At 40.8% G+C, this 12,189-nt stretch overlaps 2 protein-coding genes across 3 annotated transcripts in view; both read left to right on the top strand.

Moving 5' to 3' along the window:
- LOC110988924 (uncharacterized) overlaps positions 1-1,789 on the top strand; it is a 45,718-nt gene extending 43,929 nt beyond the window's left edge. Inside the window, exon 29 of the mRNA XM_022252905.2 lies at positions 151-1,789. Coding sequence (XP_022108597.2) covers positions 151-611 — 461 coding nt within the window. The 3' untranslated portion in view covers positions 612-1,789. The remainder of the gene's footprint in view (positions 1-150) is intronic.
- A 6,373-nt stretch (positions 1,790-8,162) lies between these two features.
- LOC110988012 (uncharacterized) lies at positions 8,163-12,172 on the top strand. Of its 2 annotated transcripts, none has more exons than XR_015425432.1 (5): positions 8,163-8,366; positions 8,704-8,809; positions 9,472-9,676; positions 11,089-11,326; positions 11,583-11,692. XR_015425432.1 is itself a non-coding variant. In XM_087137317.1 (5 exons), exons 1-5 carry the CDS (start codon positions 8,271-8,273, stop codon positions 11,717-11,719), a joined length of 705 nt encoding a protein of 234 aa, XP_086993443.1. In that variant the 5' UTR covers positions 8,163-8,270; the 3' UTR covers positions 11,720-12,172. The 2 variants fall into 2 exon arrangements, 1 of the variants encoding a protein (XP_086993443.1); XM_087137317.1 differs by having other exon boundaries at positions 11,089-11,249; positions 11,583-12,172.
- The last annotated feature ends 17 nt before the right edge of the window (positions 12,173-12,189 follow it).

Below are 12,189 nucleotides of genomic sequence, written 5' to 3'. Positions count from 1 at the left end.
CATTATAGAGTGCCCAGTGGAATAACTGCCCAAAAGGAACCAACAGAATGTTAACCTATCGGAAGTGGAAGTTGGAGGGGTTGTTCACAAGCATACATCACCGATAAATTTGATGATGATATTTAAAATTTCCCTGATTTTTGTTTGCAGATGTACCAGAGGACAACAATTCTTCCACTACCATTATTATTGTGGTTGTGTGTGTTGTTGTTGCTGTTGCTCTTCTGGTCGTCATCGGTGCCATCGTCATCGTCAAAGCCAAGAAGAAGAGTAAGGTGGCCGCCTCCGATCCCAACATGAATGGGACAGACGCTGAGGCTCCCAGGCAGCCTGAGGAGGCTGTACCGGCGCGCCCGGAGCAGTGGGCGTCCCAGCGGCCGACCACGCCCCGCAGGTCTCCCAGCCCACAGCAGGCCCCGGTGTTGCAGCAACAGCAGCAGGTGCAGGTGGTCACGGTGCCCGTGGCGCTGGAGACTGCTCCCCTGCACAGTCTCCCTCCCCCGGCCTCCCCACACCTGGTGGCTGATATGGAGGACACAGCCCCACCCCCAGTGTACATCCCACCAACCCAGAGTCTGGACATTACACTCCCCATCACTGATGTGTCTTAGATATGATAAACAAACTTACAAAATCTGATGATCAGAACCAAACAGGTTTGAAGGATAAATGATTTCAAATACACATCGACACCAGGGCCTACAGCGTAGTGTGTCTTACAGGTTGCAGTTCCAACTAGATTTTATGATGATTATCAAACTGTCTTCTTTGAATTGTCACTTGTGAGAATTTGTCAAATGTTTGAAATAATTTAAACAAAAGCAATAAATGAAGTTGTTTTAAAGCAAAGAAGATCGTTAAAACTTAAAGGTATGACTCAGACCAACAATTATTTTGAATTACCTAATGTGTGAAGTAGTTTTCAAAGTTCTGTGTTCTTTCATTAAGGTAAGCTCAATCCACGGACTAAGCTTTACTCTGTTATACAGCAATAACTATTTGGAAAGAGGTTTGCAGTGTTGCATATGCTGTATTTTGATCACATTCTTACGGTTTCTCACAGAGATTTGCTCACTAACTATTTTTCATGGTTTTCTCTGGGTACATTGAGTATTCTGCCTGTTGAAATCTGCAGGTTTAGTTTTACAAAGTTGCACGACAGAAACTCTACTAATCACTTTCGTTCGAATTGCATGTCTCTTATAATATGTTGCAAGAATCTCGAGCAGACCTGCATGCCTATACATGAAGTTGATTATTTGTAGCCTGGCTAGGGACAAGGACAGAAGACCTTTGTTGTGTACCTTGTGTGGGAGATGCCTTTGTACTTGGGCCTGACTTGAGGTATCTTTTTGGTGTGACTCGTTTACAGTATTGAAAAGGATTTCAGTATTGAATTATTTCGGGTAATTGTGCGTAAATTGACGGCTTTATGACAATCAGCAATATCTTCAAACGTATAATTTTTGTCCCTTATCCGTCCAGTGATATAGAAATTTCTTCAAATACGACACTGCTTCTGGGAAGATCGATTTTCAGCTGATTTATTTTATGTTTTATTGACTATCTTGTACAGATTTCATATCTTTGCCTTTGACATTGAAAACATTTCAGACATGTTGAATTTAGATTTTATATTCTATAGATTTAATTAACATTCTCTAAGTCTTTACTACGCTGTACTTGTATAGACGTGAATTTTGAGTATGCGTGTGTAGTAAATAATACAATTCCACTGGAAGTTATTTTTATTGAAGAGAAAGTTTTAAATAAAGAGCGTGGACTTTTACAGAGTTTGAAATGAATTGCTGTGACCTTTTACTGCCTGTGACACTGTTTGGCCAGTTTTGTTGGGCACAAATTCAAAATCTATTGATCAGATGACCAGATAGTTTTTAGAAATGTACAATACATTTACCTTGGAAATGCAGTGTTTTCTTTCTGTTTGATTAAATCTCTGCTACGAAAATAATTCTTGAGACTTTTTTTTCAAAAAGGAAAACTGACGTCAACATGGGAGGGCTGACGAAAATATATACCCTAGCAAAGCAACGTGGACCAAAGAAAAAATCGAGTGGAAAAAAGTATTACGAGTCGTCGGCATAATAATTCAAGAGATTTGGCAACCTCAGTTTACCTATGTATGATTGTGTTAGCGTGAATTGCGAATAAAACTACAACACACAGTTAATGGTCCATGCTCAGTGCTACTTTGTCCAGCGATTGACCAAATTGGCCCCATCCTTTCCCCGCCTTTCCCATCAAACACTGGACCACTTATTGTGCAGCTAATCACAATCCTTACCAAGCAATTTTCCCCAGATGCAGTTCACTTTAGAGAGAGACACCTTTGATCATGACGTTTGATACGTCTGACTCAAACAGCATCATCAAATAGGACAGAATTTCTATTGAGGCTAATTCAAAAGAAACTAAAGGCTAGCTAAACAACAAGCAACCAATTAATGTATTACGAGTGATTGTAATTTTTTTTAAAGCCTGAATTTTCTCGGAAAAGGGGCTTTAGAAAACATTTGTTAGTATATCAATTTACAGAAACTGAAAAATTACCGGACCCACAAGAAAATATCCTGCCAAAAACTGACCCATAACTTTTGAAAATCTAAAATGCTTGAAGGTTGCACTGCACCAAATATGCGCCAATAGAAACAGTGCAAAATTGGACCGAAATAGTGCCGCCTGTTGACTATTGGAAAGAGGCTGGCCTCCGGTTTTTCACAGGAAGTTCAAAATTATGGCCAGAATTTCACCTTTGCCCTACTCAGGGCCTTTTATTCGTGTTTCTCTTTTGTATTACTTTAAATTTAACAAAGACAAGAAATCAATACATGGTCAATTCACATTAGTCACTACGGTAATCAATTACACGGCAAAGAAAAAAAACCCCATTTAACACTGAATTTAGCAGAATTTCCGTCAGAGGTAAAAATAAATCTGTCTGAGGCATAATATCTTTTTAAATCGTCTTTAAACAATAAAAATGATTGTTACCCCCCTTCAGTTTCCTCTTACAAATATGGAAGTGGCAAAGCAAAAGAATTAAATTGAGTACGTTCCTGGAGTTATTAGAAATTGCGAAATGGATAGTTTTGTTATCCAAAAGCGTATCAATGGTCAGGGTAGTTTTCAGCCAATCGCCGACCTGATTCGAAAAAGAGGTGGAAAACACTTACAAGTACAAAAAGATGCATCATGGTTTCACTCTTAGCTCGACAAAACGAACACAAGTCATTATCTCTTTCACCAACTTTAAACAAATAAGAGTTAGCAGCCAAATTATGTGAATAAGTCTATATTGAAACCATCGCAATTTAGTATCCCATGTTAACTGAAAGGGCAAATTGCATAACTTCAACCATTCCGTGAAAGGAAGATTACAAGCCAGCTTCATTTGCCATCTATCAATAAACCTATGGACAACCTTCATTGCAGAGGAAAGAATATGATACAGACAAGTAGGGCTTTTTTATCCAGCATAAGTAACTGCAAAATTAAAAGAAATTGGGGAATTGACCCGTGACAATGTGCTTCGAAAAGATTTTCAAACAGTATTGATAATTCGCTGTACTCAAAAAAAAAGGTCCTGATGTCAAATTTTAGCATAAGTTATCTAGGCTTAAGTTATCTAGGCTCACTATCGAGCAGGTCGCTTACGACATTGACTCCTTTTGCTCATAAAAAAATACACTTATTGCCAATCGTAATTCTATAGTTGTACTACAAAACATTTTCAAGCACATCCCGTCCTTGAGAAGGGGCATGACACTGAACAGGAGGACTCCAGGCTTTAAAACGTCAATCCAAAACTGATTTGGATACATTACATTATGGAGCGTCAAAAGTGGACAACCCCATTTTCTCATTTTCTGCTAGTAGATTTTCGGGATTTTGGACTTCGCCTTAAGCATTTTCAAAAAACGCAATTTTCCTCAAAGAGAAATTTTGAGTTTACTTTAACAACTCTCGTGGCGTGTCAAAAGTGGACAACTAAAAACTTCAAATTCCCACTGGCAAAATTACTGTCCTGCTCCAAAGGTGGACAACCCCATTTTCTCATTTTTGCTTGTAGGTTTTCGGGTTTTGGGAATGTGCGTAATGTGCATATTCAAAAACTCAATTTTCTGCTAGCAAAAATTCGGAATTTACTTAAAGAAGTCTTCGTGGCGCGTCAAAAGTGGACAACGAATAGAAATATTGCTATTCAACATCTACGGATCCACGTACACTTAGTAAGAGCTTCAATGTATATAAACTTAAATCATTCATCTTGATAACACCGCCATGTTTATAATCTCGAATCATTTGATTCCTGGTAACTCTGTCTACCCCTTCCATATAAATTTATACAGCATAGTATTTAAATTCTCAATAATATCTGGGGACGGAACTGGAAGAACCAAAATCAAAAAGGTAAATTTGAATAAGATAAGTGATTTAACAACTGTGACTCAACCAAGAACCGTTAAATTTCTCTTAGACCAATGATCGATTAAAATCGCGGTGGTTTCAAGCACTCTACTATAATTTATGATAGTCATATTATCGAGATTGACAGTAAAAACCAATGCCCAGGGCTCTAAAACTATCCTCAGCGCAAACTCAATGGACATAAATATGCTTACAGAGGCGTTTCTGACGTCTCTTACTGCCACGGATCCACATAGCATAAATTTTATCTACGTTCACTCTGAGACCAGAAGCATTACCCAAATCACCCCAAATGGTAAAATCTCTATCAAAAGACTGCTCTGTACCATCTAAGAAGAATACTGTATCATCCGCGTACTGAGAAAGCTTACACTCTTTATCGTCTACTGAAATGCCTTAAGAATTTTGTCATTTCGAACAAGCATACCATTATTTTCCGCACACAAAGAAACAAACTCAAACCGGCTCTTGACGACAACCCGGCTCTATCTTAAACAATTCTGGTAAAAAAAAACCATTTACAAACACCAAAGCGGTCGCACCACTGTAAAGAACTTGAAACCATTCCTGAACAGAGGGTCCAAAATTAAAGAGATCCAACATCTCACTAATAAATTCATGTGAGACTGAATAAAAAGCTTTCTCAAAATCAATTAACAAAGACATCAGGAAAATTAATGTTCTCCGTATAATTAAGCAAATCATACATCAGGCGAATATTCTCCCGGTATAGCGTCCCTGCAAAAAAAATTGATTTTCATGGATACTTGTGGAGAGGCAGTTTTGAGTCTCTCTGAAATGAAATGGAGGCCCTAAATATTGTTCAACACCCACTGAACCAACAGTACTGTTATATACAGCCCATAGAATCTGCTCTTCTGTTTTTCCTACAAGTAGATGCTGGAAATGTTATACATCTCCCGCAGCTACGAGATCATCAGATAATAACACACCTACTACTAAATGAAACTATAACACTTTTTAAAATTAATGGGACATATGTCCATTTTGAACGAATTTGAGGTAAAACAATAAACCACCCAAAAGGTGATATTTCTGCAAACTCCAACCCCCTTGGCTTGTAAACAAGTTGTAGGCAAAGTGAAAATAGTATATTAGGAACAGATTAGCATGTAGTGGCTGGTGTGTGGAGAGGTGAGATGCCTGAATGGGCTGCACATTGCTTCGAAGTTCCAGCGAGTTCAATTATTTTTCTTCAACAGGATCTCAATCTCATTTAGTGATTTAGTGTAATGGTTCGCACATTAAGCTAGTTGACCCATACTTAGTTGGTAACTACTAATTAGTTGGTAATGAAAATGAAAATTGTGCACGAGAGATACGCTCGAAAAAGCAGGGATTTGTGCTGCCAAAATGTCTGCTTAATTTTTATTTAAGAAGTTCGAAAGTCCGGGAAGGTGGAACTATTATGATTATACATGTACGAGCAAATAACATCTTGGACACCCAAAAGGGTATACCTGTGTTTACTCATCAGTTTAGGTCTTTGGCCTAGCCTTTGATGAAAGCGGATTAGGTTCCCCTATAAACACGTATCACACCTTTGAAAATACCTGAAATAAAGGACCTTTGTTGTTCACAACCCTTTTCTTCATTCTTCAACTTTTCCAGAACACATGTCACACAGTATATTTCGAACACAATCGCGAAATGTGGACGTTAGGTCCCTGTTTTCCTTCGTTTGTGACGACTTCGAACGTGTACGATACGTAAACGTAAACTTCCCATTGTATGTACTTGTGGCTTTTGGGTCCCAGAATGGTAAAACTGGAAACAATGCCTTAAAGCCAATAATCCAAATTCCTCAGCATAGCACCCACGTGCTTTGAAAATAACGCATTTTGCACGGTTAAGGTGCGGGTAAAATAATTAAAGTACACAATGGGCCCTAATCAATGAAGCTCCCAGGGGGTCGAAGGGTTTGAGCCCTCAGGAATTGTCAAAGTTTTTACTTTCTAAAAACGAAGGCACGTTATTCAATTAGATATGTACACCCACATCTTAATAAGCTACTTATATGCCTTCCCAGCTAAGTTCCTGTGACGCAGCCGGGGAGCACCATCAGCTATTTGGAGGGTAAATTCCCTTCCAATCCGTCGACAGATCCTGGATGTGTTAATATAAGCCTCGTTTCAATATCGTCGTTTGTAACGCAGGCAGAACGCAAGACCTGCTGACGCAGACACGAGCGAAAGAGACGGTGTATGGTGTCATTCCACCTCAAAATTGAAAGAAAATGGCGTCGGAACTCCATGATTTTTTTCGAGGAAAATACCCTTTTAGATCGACTTTATCTCTTCACAGTGCCAAACCTCCACTCCAGTTCATGCAGCTATTTAGTTGATCACTAGGGTGTGATATAGGCCTGTAAGCATTAAAGACAATGGGCAAAATTCATGGACTTAAGTGCGAAGGACATTGTTGCATGCTGGTCACACCAGCATGTGTGTTTGTATGGGGATACCACAGCTATACTCGACGCAGACAGTGGGCGAAGTTGAACCTGGCTCAACGTTGCCAATCGTTAGCAGGCTGGTTTGCGCTTGTCTGCCTGGTCGGCTACACCTCTGACATGTTTTCATTTGTCTACGTTGCAATTCGCGTCTTGATTGCGTTGCTCTCTGCGTTTCTTACGTCGATTTGGAAACCAGGCTTTACTGGACCATGTTGGAACGAAACGTAACAAATAGGGGTACATACTCGGTTCGCCTGTCCCTTGTTCAGTGCAAAAAACAAACAAACAAACAAACAAACAAAAAACCAGCTGATAGCTGATGTCGGCGAAAGACCAGGCAGCACACTGATAACGAATAAGGAAAGAAAATCTGAACTGAACTCACACCTATATTTATTTTGTACCTTGATCCTCTTTATGGACTTTTTCTTACCTGGATTGATAAGTTTTTGTTTACTGTCACACATAGGATGTCGTTTAAGCACATTTCAGGCCCAGCTCAGATCGAAATGCACAGCTTCAACTTAATTTTATTTTACAACCTCGTGCTCATGGAGCCAAACAGCACGATCGCTTCTTGCTGATTTCTGGCACCAGGGCTTTGCTTTTGTAACATTGAACACATCGCAGCAGGGCATTAAAACTTTCTACCATCCGTCATATTAATCAGATGAACTAGCTCTGTCGATACTGACAAAACGCAAAGCGCTACACTGTGGCAGATACTCTACTTTGGGCCACTTTTGACATCGAAGGGAAAGCTATAGGATTAATTGCACGTCTTTGTCGCATACATACTGCAAACCTTTGGGGTTTTTTTTCAAAAAAGTGTATTGGTGGTCAGAGTACATTGCACACTTCATTTAAGTCACTGTGTTATTCTGAATACCGTGTGTTAAATACTATAGACTAGGGTATTGTCAGAATTCTGACGATTACGGCGTCGAAAATGAGAAGTACGTCACTTCAGACGTTTCCGTTTGTGGTCGAATTCATTCCCATTTCCGACCCAGCCTCACAACCGGACATAATAAACATAATAGAGCAGTACATATGTTTGGAAGCATGTCAGTTCTCTCCTTATGATAAATCATTCACTCTCTCCAGGATTTACTGTTAAAGCTTTCGTTTTGAAGGTGGACCCTGGGAACGAGGCTGGAACGAAGCTTATATGAAGTTTGATCATGCTCTCCGTAGGGTCAAAGGCCATTCGTGCACTAGGCGAAGTGATGGTACTTTACCTTTACCTCACTTTGCCAGTAATTCACATTGTGACAGATCCAAGCACAGCGAAAGACGAATTAGTCGGTCTTCTCAACATTGGTTAAAAGGGTTGACTGTGACCATGAAGTGCATCCGTGTAACCGCTCCTAAGGAGCCCCTGGTCTTCCTTGACAATGAACCGATCCCAGAAGCACCTGATAATGGAGCTGTTGTGAAGGTACAGGAAGTGCTTTGTACTCATATATATGAGATTAGTGGACGAGACAAATAATAGAATAGACATATGATGTTAATTCGAGTTTCATATGGAACTATCTGAAACTCTGGCTTTTGCGCAAGTCTACGTGACACAATGGGTGCAAAAATACTCGAGTGTAGAAAATTGTACTTTAACGTTGATTCATGGTTAGCCCATAGTGATTTTACAAGTCGTTGAAGTTGTCGACGTCATTTCAATAATGGACCTAAAGATCTGCAACGGACTTAACATCCTGTGTCGTTTCGTATTTAAATCCTTGTTACATTTATTTTGTCTCCAAAACAAAATTGGTCAGATTTCCTACGGTGGAATGTGCCATTCGGATGTACACTTCTGGAATGGAGATGAAAATGTGGGTGGCGGCAAAGGTCTTCCACTCTTTAAGTACCCTTGCATCCCAGGTAGGCATATCACTATAATGATTAAAATGGTATTCAGTATTTATCTGCAGGGCATGAGATTAGTATATCTAAGCACAATGCAATCCCGGTCCGCATTGTCTTACATTCGATTTTGATTCCGAGTACAGAGAACAGTACCGCAACTCAACCTCACTGAGTTGAAAAGCGAGTTTAAAACCCGTACCCTTTTCAAATCTCGGCTTCGTTGTGCATGCGGATTTATGCACAGCTCTAGAATCACTTTCGTGTGTTTACCACTGAACTGATTGAAAAGTCCACAGAAAAGCCGATTGGCGTAAAAACTGGGATACATATGGCGGGGTCACTCGCTCCCCCATTTTTGGAGGGGGTGGAGGAAAACAGTAGCAAGCCCGACTATCAGTATGGATTCTTTTTTTTTTCCTTCTCTAATTTCTGAGTGGGGAGAACATGGGACAGGGTTTCATTGTCACCATTGCTGCGACACTGCATCACTGTCACTTAAACTGGTGCGAAGGGGGCGATCGCTTCAAACTGCCGCATCCGGGAACGTGGCAGGCAAAAAGGTTTTAAACTGGGTTTAAACCAACGTTTTGGGGAAAATCTCAATAGGTCAGAAGATATGGTGTTTCGTGCAGATAGTAACCGCTATAACACAAGTATTCCCATTTTCTTGCTTCAAGGACATGAAATAGCCGGCGTTCTTTTCTCTTTGGGTGACAGCGCCACCAAGAACAACGAGAGTGGTCTGAAGCCGGGAGATCGTGTGGTTGTCTATCCGTGGATCCATTGTCATGCATGTAGCTCATGCAAAGCTGGACATGGCGAGTTCTGCAAGGATGAAACCCTATTGCGATTGACGAGTATTGGACTGAGACGTGACGGCGGGTATGCAATAACTTGTCTAGTTCACCCCCCCGGAAAAAATATTCATGAGAGTGACATTTATGTTTTTGTTTTGGGACGATTCCTCTGTGATTCTGACCAATTTGTTTAATAGGCGAATCCAATGACGTCTCGCTGAATATTTCTGATACCCCCTTTCGGGTCGTGTTGGGTTTTGTACGGAACAACTGTCACGTAACAGCGCCTCGGCTCCGCTCAACAGTTATCACAACGCATTTAGTCGGGGCCACCAAAAATGGCGAGTGAAAGCGCAACCATACTGTAAAACCCAAGCGTTTGACTTCTAAACGCACATTAAACGCAAATATTTTTCAACACTTTTAAACATGTTGACACTAATAAACACATACGCCATGTTTGTGCTGAACACACTAATCTACTATATAAACACAACGTATGTTAAATATTTTGTTTAGCATATGTTAGGTTTTTAAACACTTTTTAATTATAAACTCGTTTTTGTGTTAATTACTTAAACATCTAAACGTTTGTACAGGCTGTAACACCGTTTATACACTTTGACACAGTTATAAAGGATAGTCTTTATTAACTGCACATTTTTGGGTAACGATGACTTCACGTCTTCAAGTCACACCCAGTGGCGTAGAGATCAAGTGGCAAGCCAACCGCTACAACTGACCACGGGAACAAAAATTGGTTTAAATACTGTTGACAGACCTTACTTTTCAGAAAATTATCACCCATTCCAGATCCTGAAATATCTGTGCATGTTACATGTACGAACCTGTGCGCACGTGTACATACAGCGCATGCGCCTAGTCGTTTCTTAAACGCTGGGCGGTACAACTGAACGTATTGTCTAAACACAGTGCTTGTTTTTTGGTTTGATAAGCAAGTGATTATCCACTCTGTACCCACTATTATACGAACAGTTTAAATTAAATATTTACAACATGGGATTTGAATTTCATATCGGCACAAAAGAGTGTTGGCGGAAAATAATGGAATTCATGTTTTAAGCCGTAATAAACATGTATTTAATGTTCCCAATGATAAACCCTTTAGGCCCCTGTATGTTAAACACGTCCATATCTAAACGCACCGCGTGTTCAAATGTTTGATGTGTTCAGTTTATAAACCACCAAACGTTCTTGGGTTTTACAAAGCACGGTTACCGGTATTCATCACAGCTGCATTCAGCGGAAATATAATTCTAATGCTTCATCCAAAGATTACTGAATGATAATGTCTTTAAACATCATGACAGTTGGTCAGGCCAGATATAGAACTGCTCACTCACTCATCTTCCCGGCTGGATCAATTTGAGCAAACTCGTTGGCTGAGGTGTGCCAGAGAGTTGGAGCACAGAGCAAGTCAGGTTTTTTCGCATATGCCGAAGTATCCCAACACATAGTTTCTCACATTCTCCCCAGATTTGCCCAGTTCGTTGCCGTGCCTGACGTGCTGTTCGTGGTCCCTGTGCCCGCACCCATACCTCTGCCAGTGGCCTGTCTTCTCCCCTGCAGTGGGGTAACTGCTTACCACGCTGTAGAAGAAGGCGTTGAGTTTGTGAAAAATGTCACCGAGATCACAGGTAGACGGTTATAGCTCAAAGTAGCGCGGCCGGACTCCAGTTTATGAGCGAGTGTACCTAGGGCATCATTCTCTTGGGTAAACAAAGTCCCTTCTTCTCAAAATATAAGGGGGTAGTTACGCAAGCCATTTGACAAACACAAATCTGGAAGGTTATGACCGGGGATGCAGATCTTTATCACAAGGGCAGCTGTGTTTATTTGATTGTGGGAATGTACCGGCCTCAAAATAAAACCCAACAGATTTGAAAGAACCTCATCAGCATAGCAGAGATTTTGATCTGCAATAATAGAAAAAAACGAATCCAATACGATACACTTTCTTGTTTCTGCAGGTGGTTGCTCTGTCTTGACGATCGGAGCGGGTGGAGTTGGCCAGTGGGGAATTCGTTTAGCCAGAGCTATGTACCCTCCAGAAACACAAATCATGTGCGCAGAAATCAAGGTTTGCTTCACCATTCCGACCCCTTGAAGAATACCTCCCACCTGAAGGCATTTGTATCTGCGGCAGGGAATTACTGAACAAGCGTCCACGGGAAATGAATGTATCCACCAGCCGGCTGGGCCGACTGAATGTTTTAATGTGACGCTCTTATGGGGGTGCTGTCATGAGTGTGTAGACCTTTTTTTCACCCAAGTGACTAGATTGCTCTAAATGTAAACAATATCACCACGTGTGGACCGCCTTGGCCACGGTGATCGCATATATTCCTGTGGGCAGCTTCAACCACGTACATGTACAAGCGCACGCGTGAACGCTGCAGGGTGCAGACCACTAATTCAAGTGAGAATTTCTGACCAGCTCATTAGCATTAAAAGTGCCCCCTTCCACAGTATCTTTTGAAAAAGGAGATTGTTTGGCCCCCAAAATGGTGAGATTGTGTAAATCGTTGCCAGGATCAACTCCCTGGGTCTTTGAGCTTTTATATGAGGGCAGAAGGG

This window comes from Acanthaster planci, linkage group LG05 (assembly GCF_054643075.1).
Source record: "Acanthaster planci isolate LZ-2023a linkage group LG05, COTS_SCS, whole genome shotgun sequence".
Lineage (NCBI taxonomy): Eukaryota > Metazoa > Echinodermata > Asteroidea > Valvatida > Acanthasteridae > Acanthaster > Acanthaster planci.
The sequence above is the reverse complement of the archived record's forward strand: the minus strand, read 5'-3'. Positions and strand labels throughout refer to the sequence as shown.

Coding starts and splice junctions, on each gene's coding strand:
- LOC110988012 (XM_087137317.1), top strand. CDS start 8,271: ATGAAGTGCATCCGTGTAACCGCTCCTAAGGAGCCCCTGGTCTTCCTT. Junction 8,367..8,703: donor ATAATGGAGCTGTTGTGAAG/GTACAGGAAGTG, acceptor AAAATTGGTCAG/ATTTCCTACGGTGGAATGTG. Junction 9,677..11,088: donor GGACTGAGACGTGACGGCGG/GTATGCAATAAC, acceptor CATTCTCCCCAG/ATTTGCCCAGTTCGTTGCCG.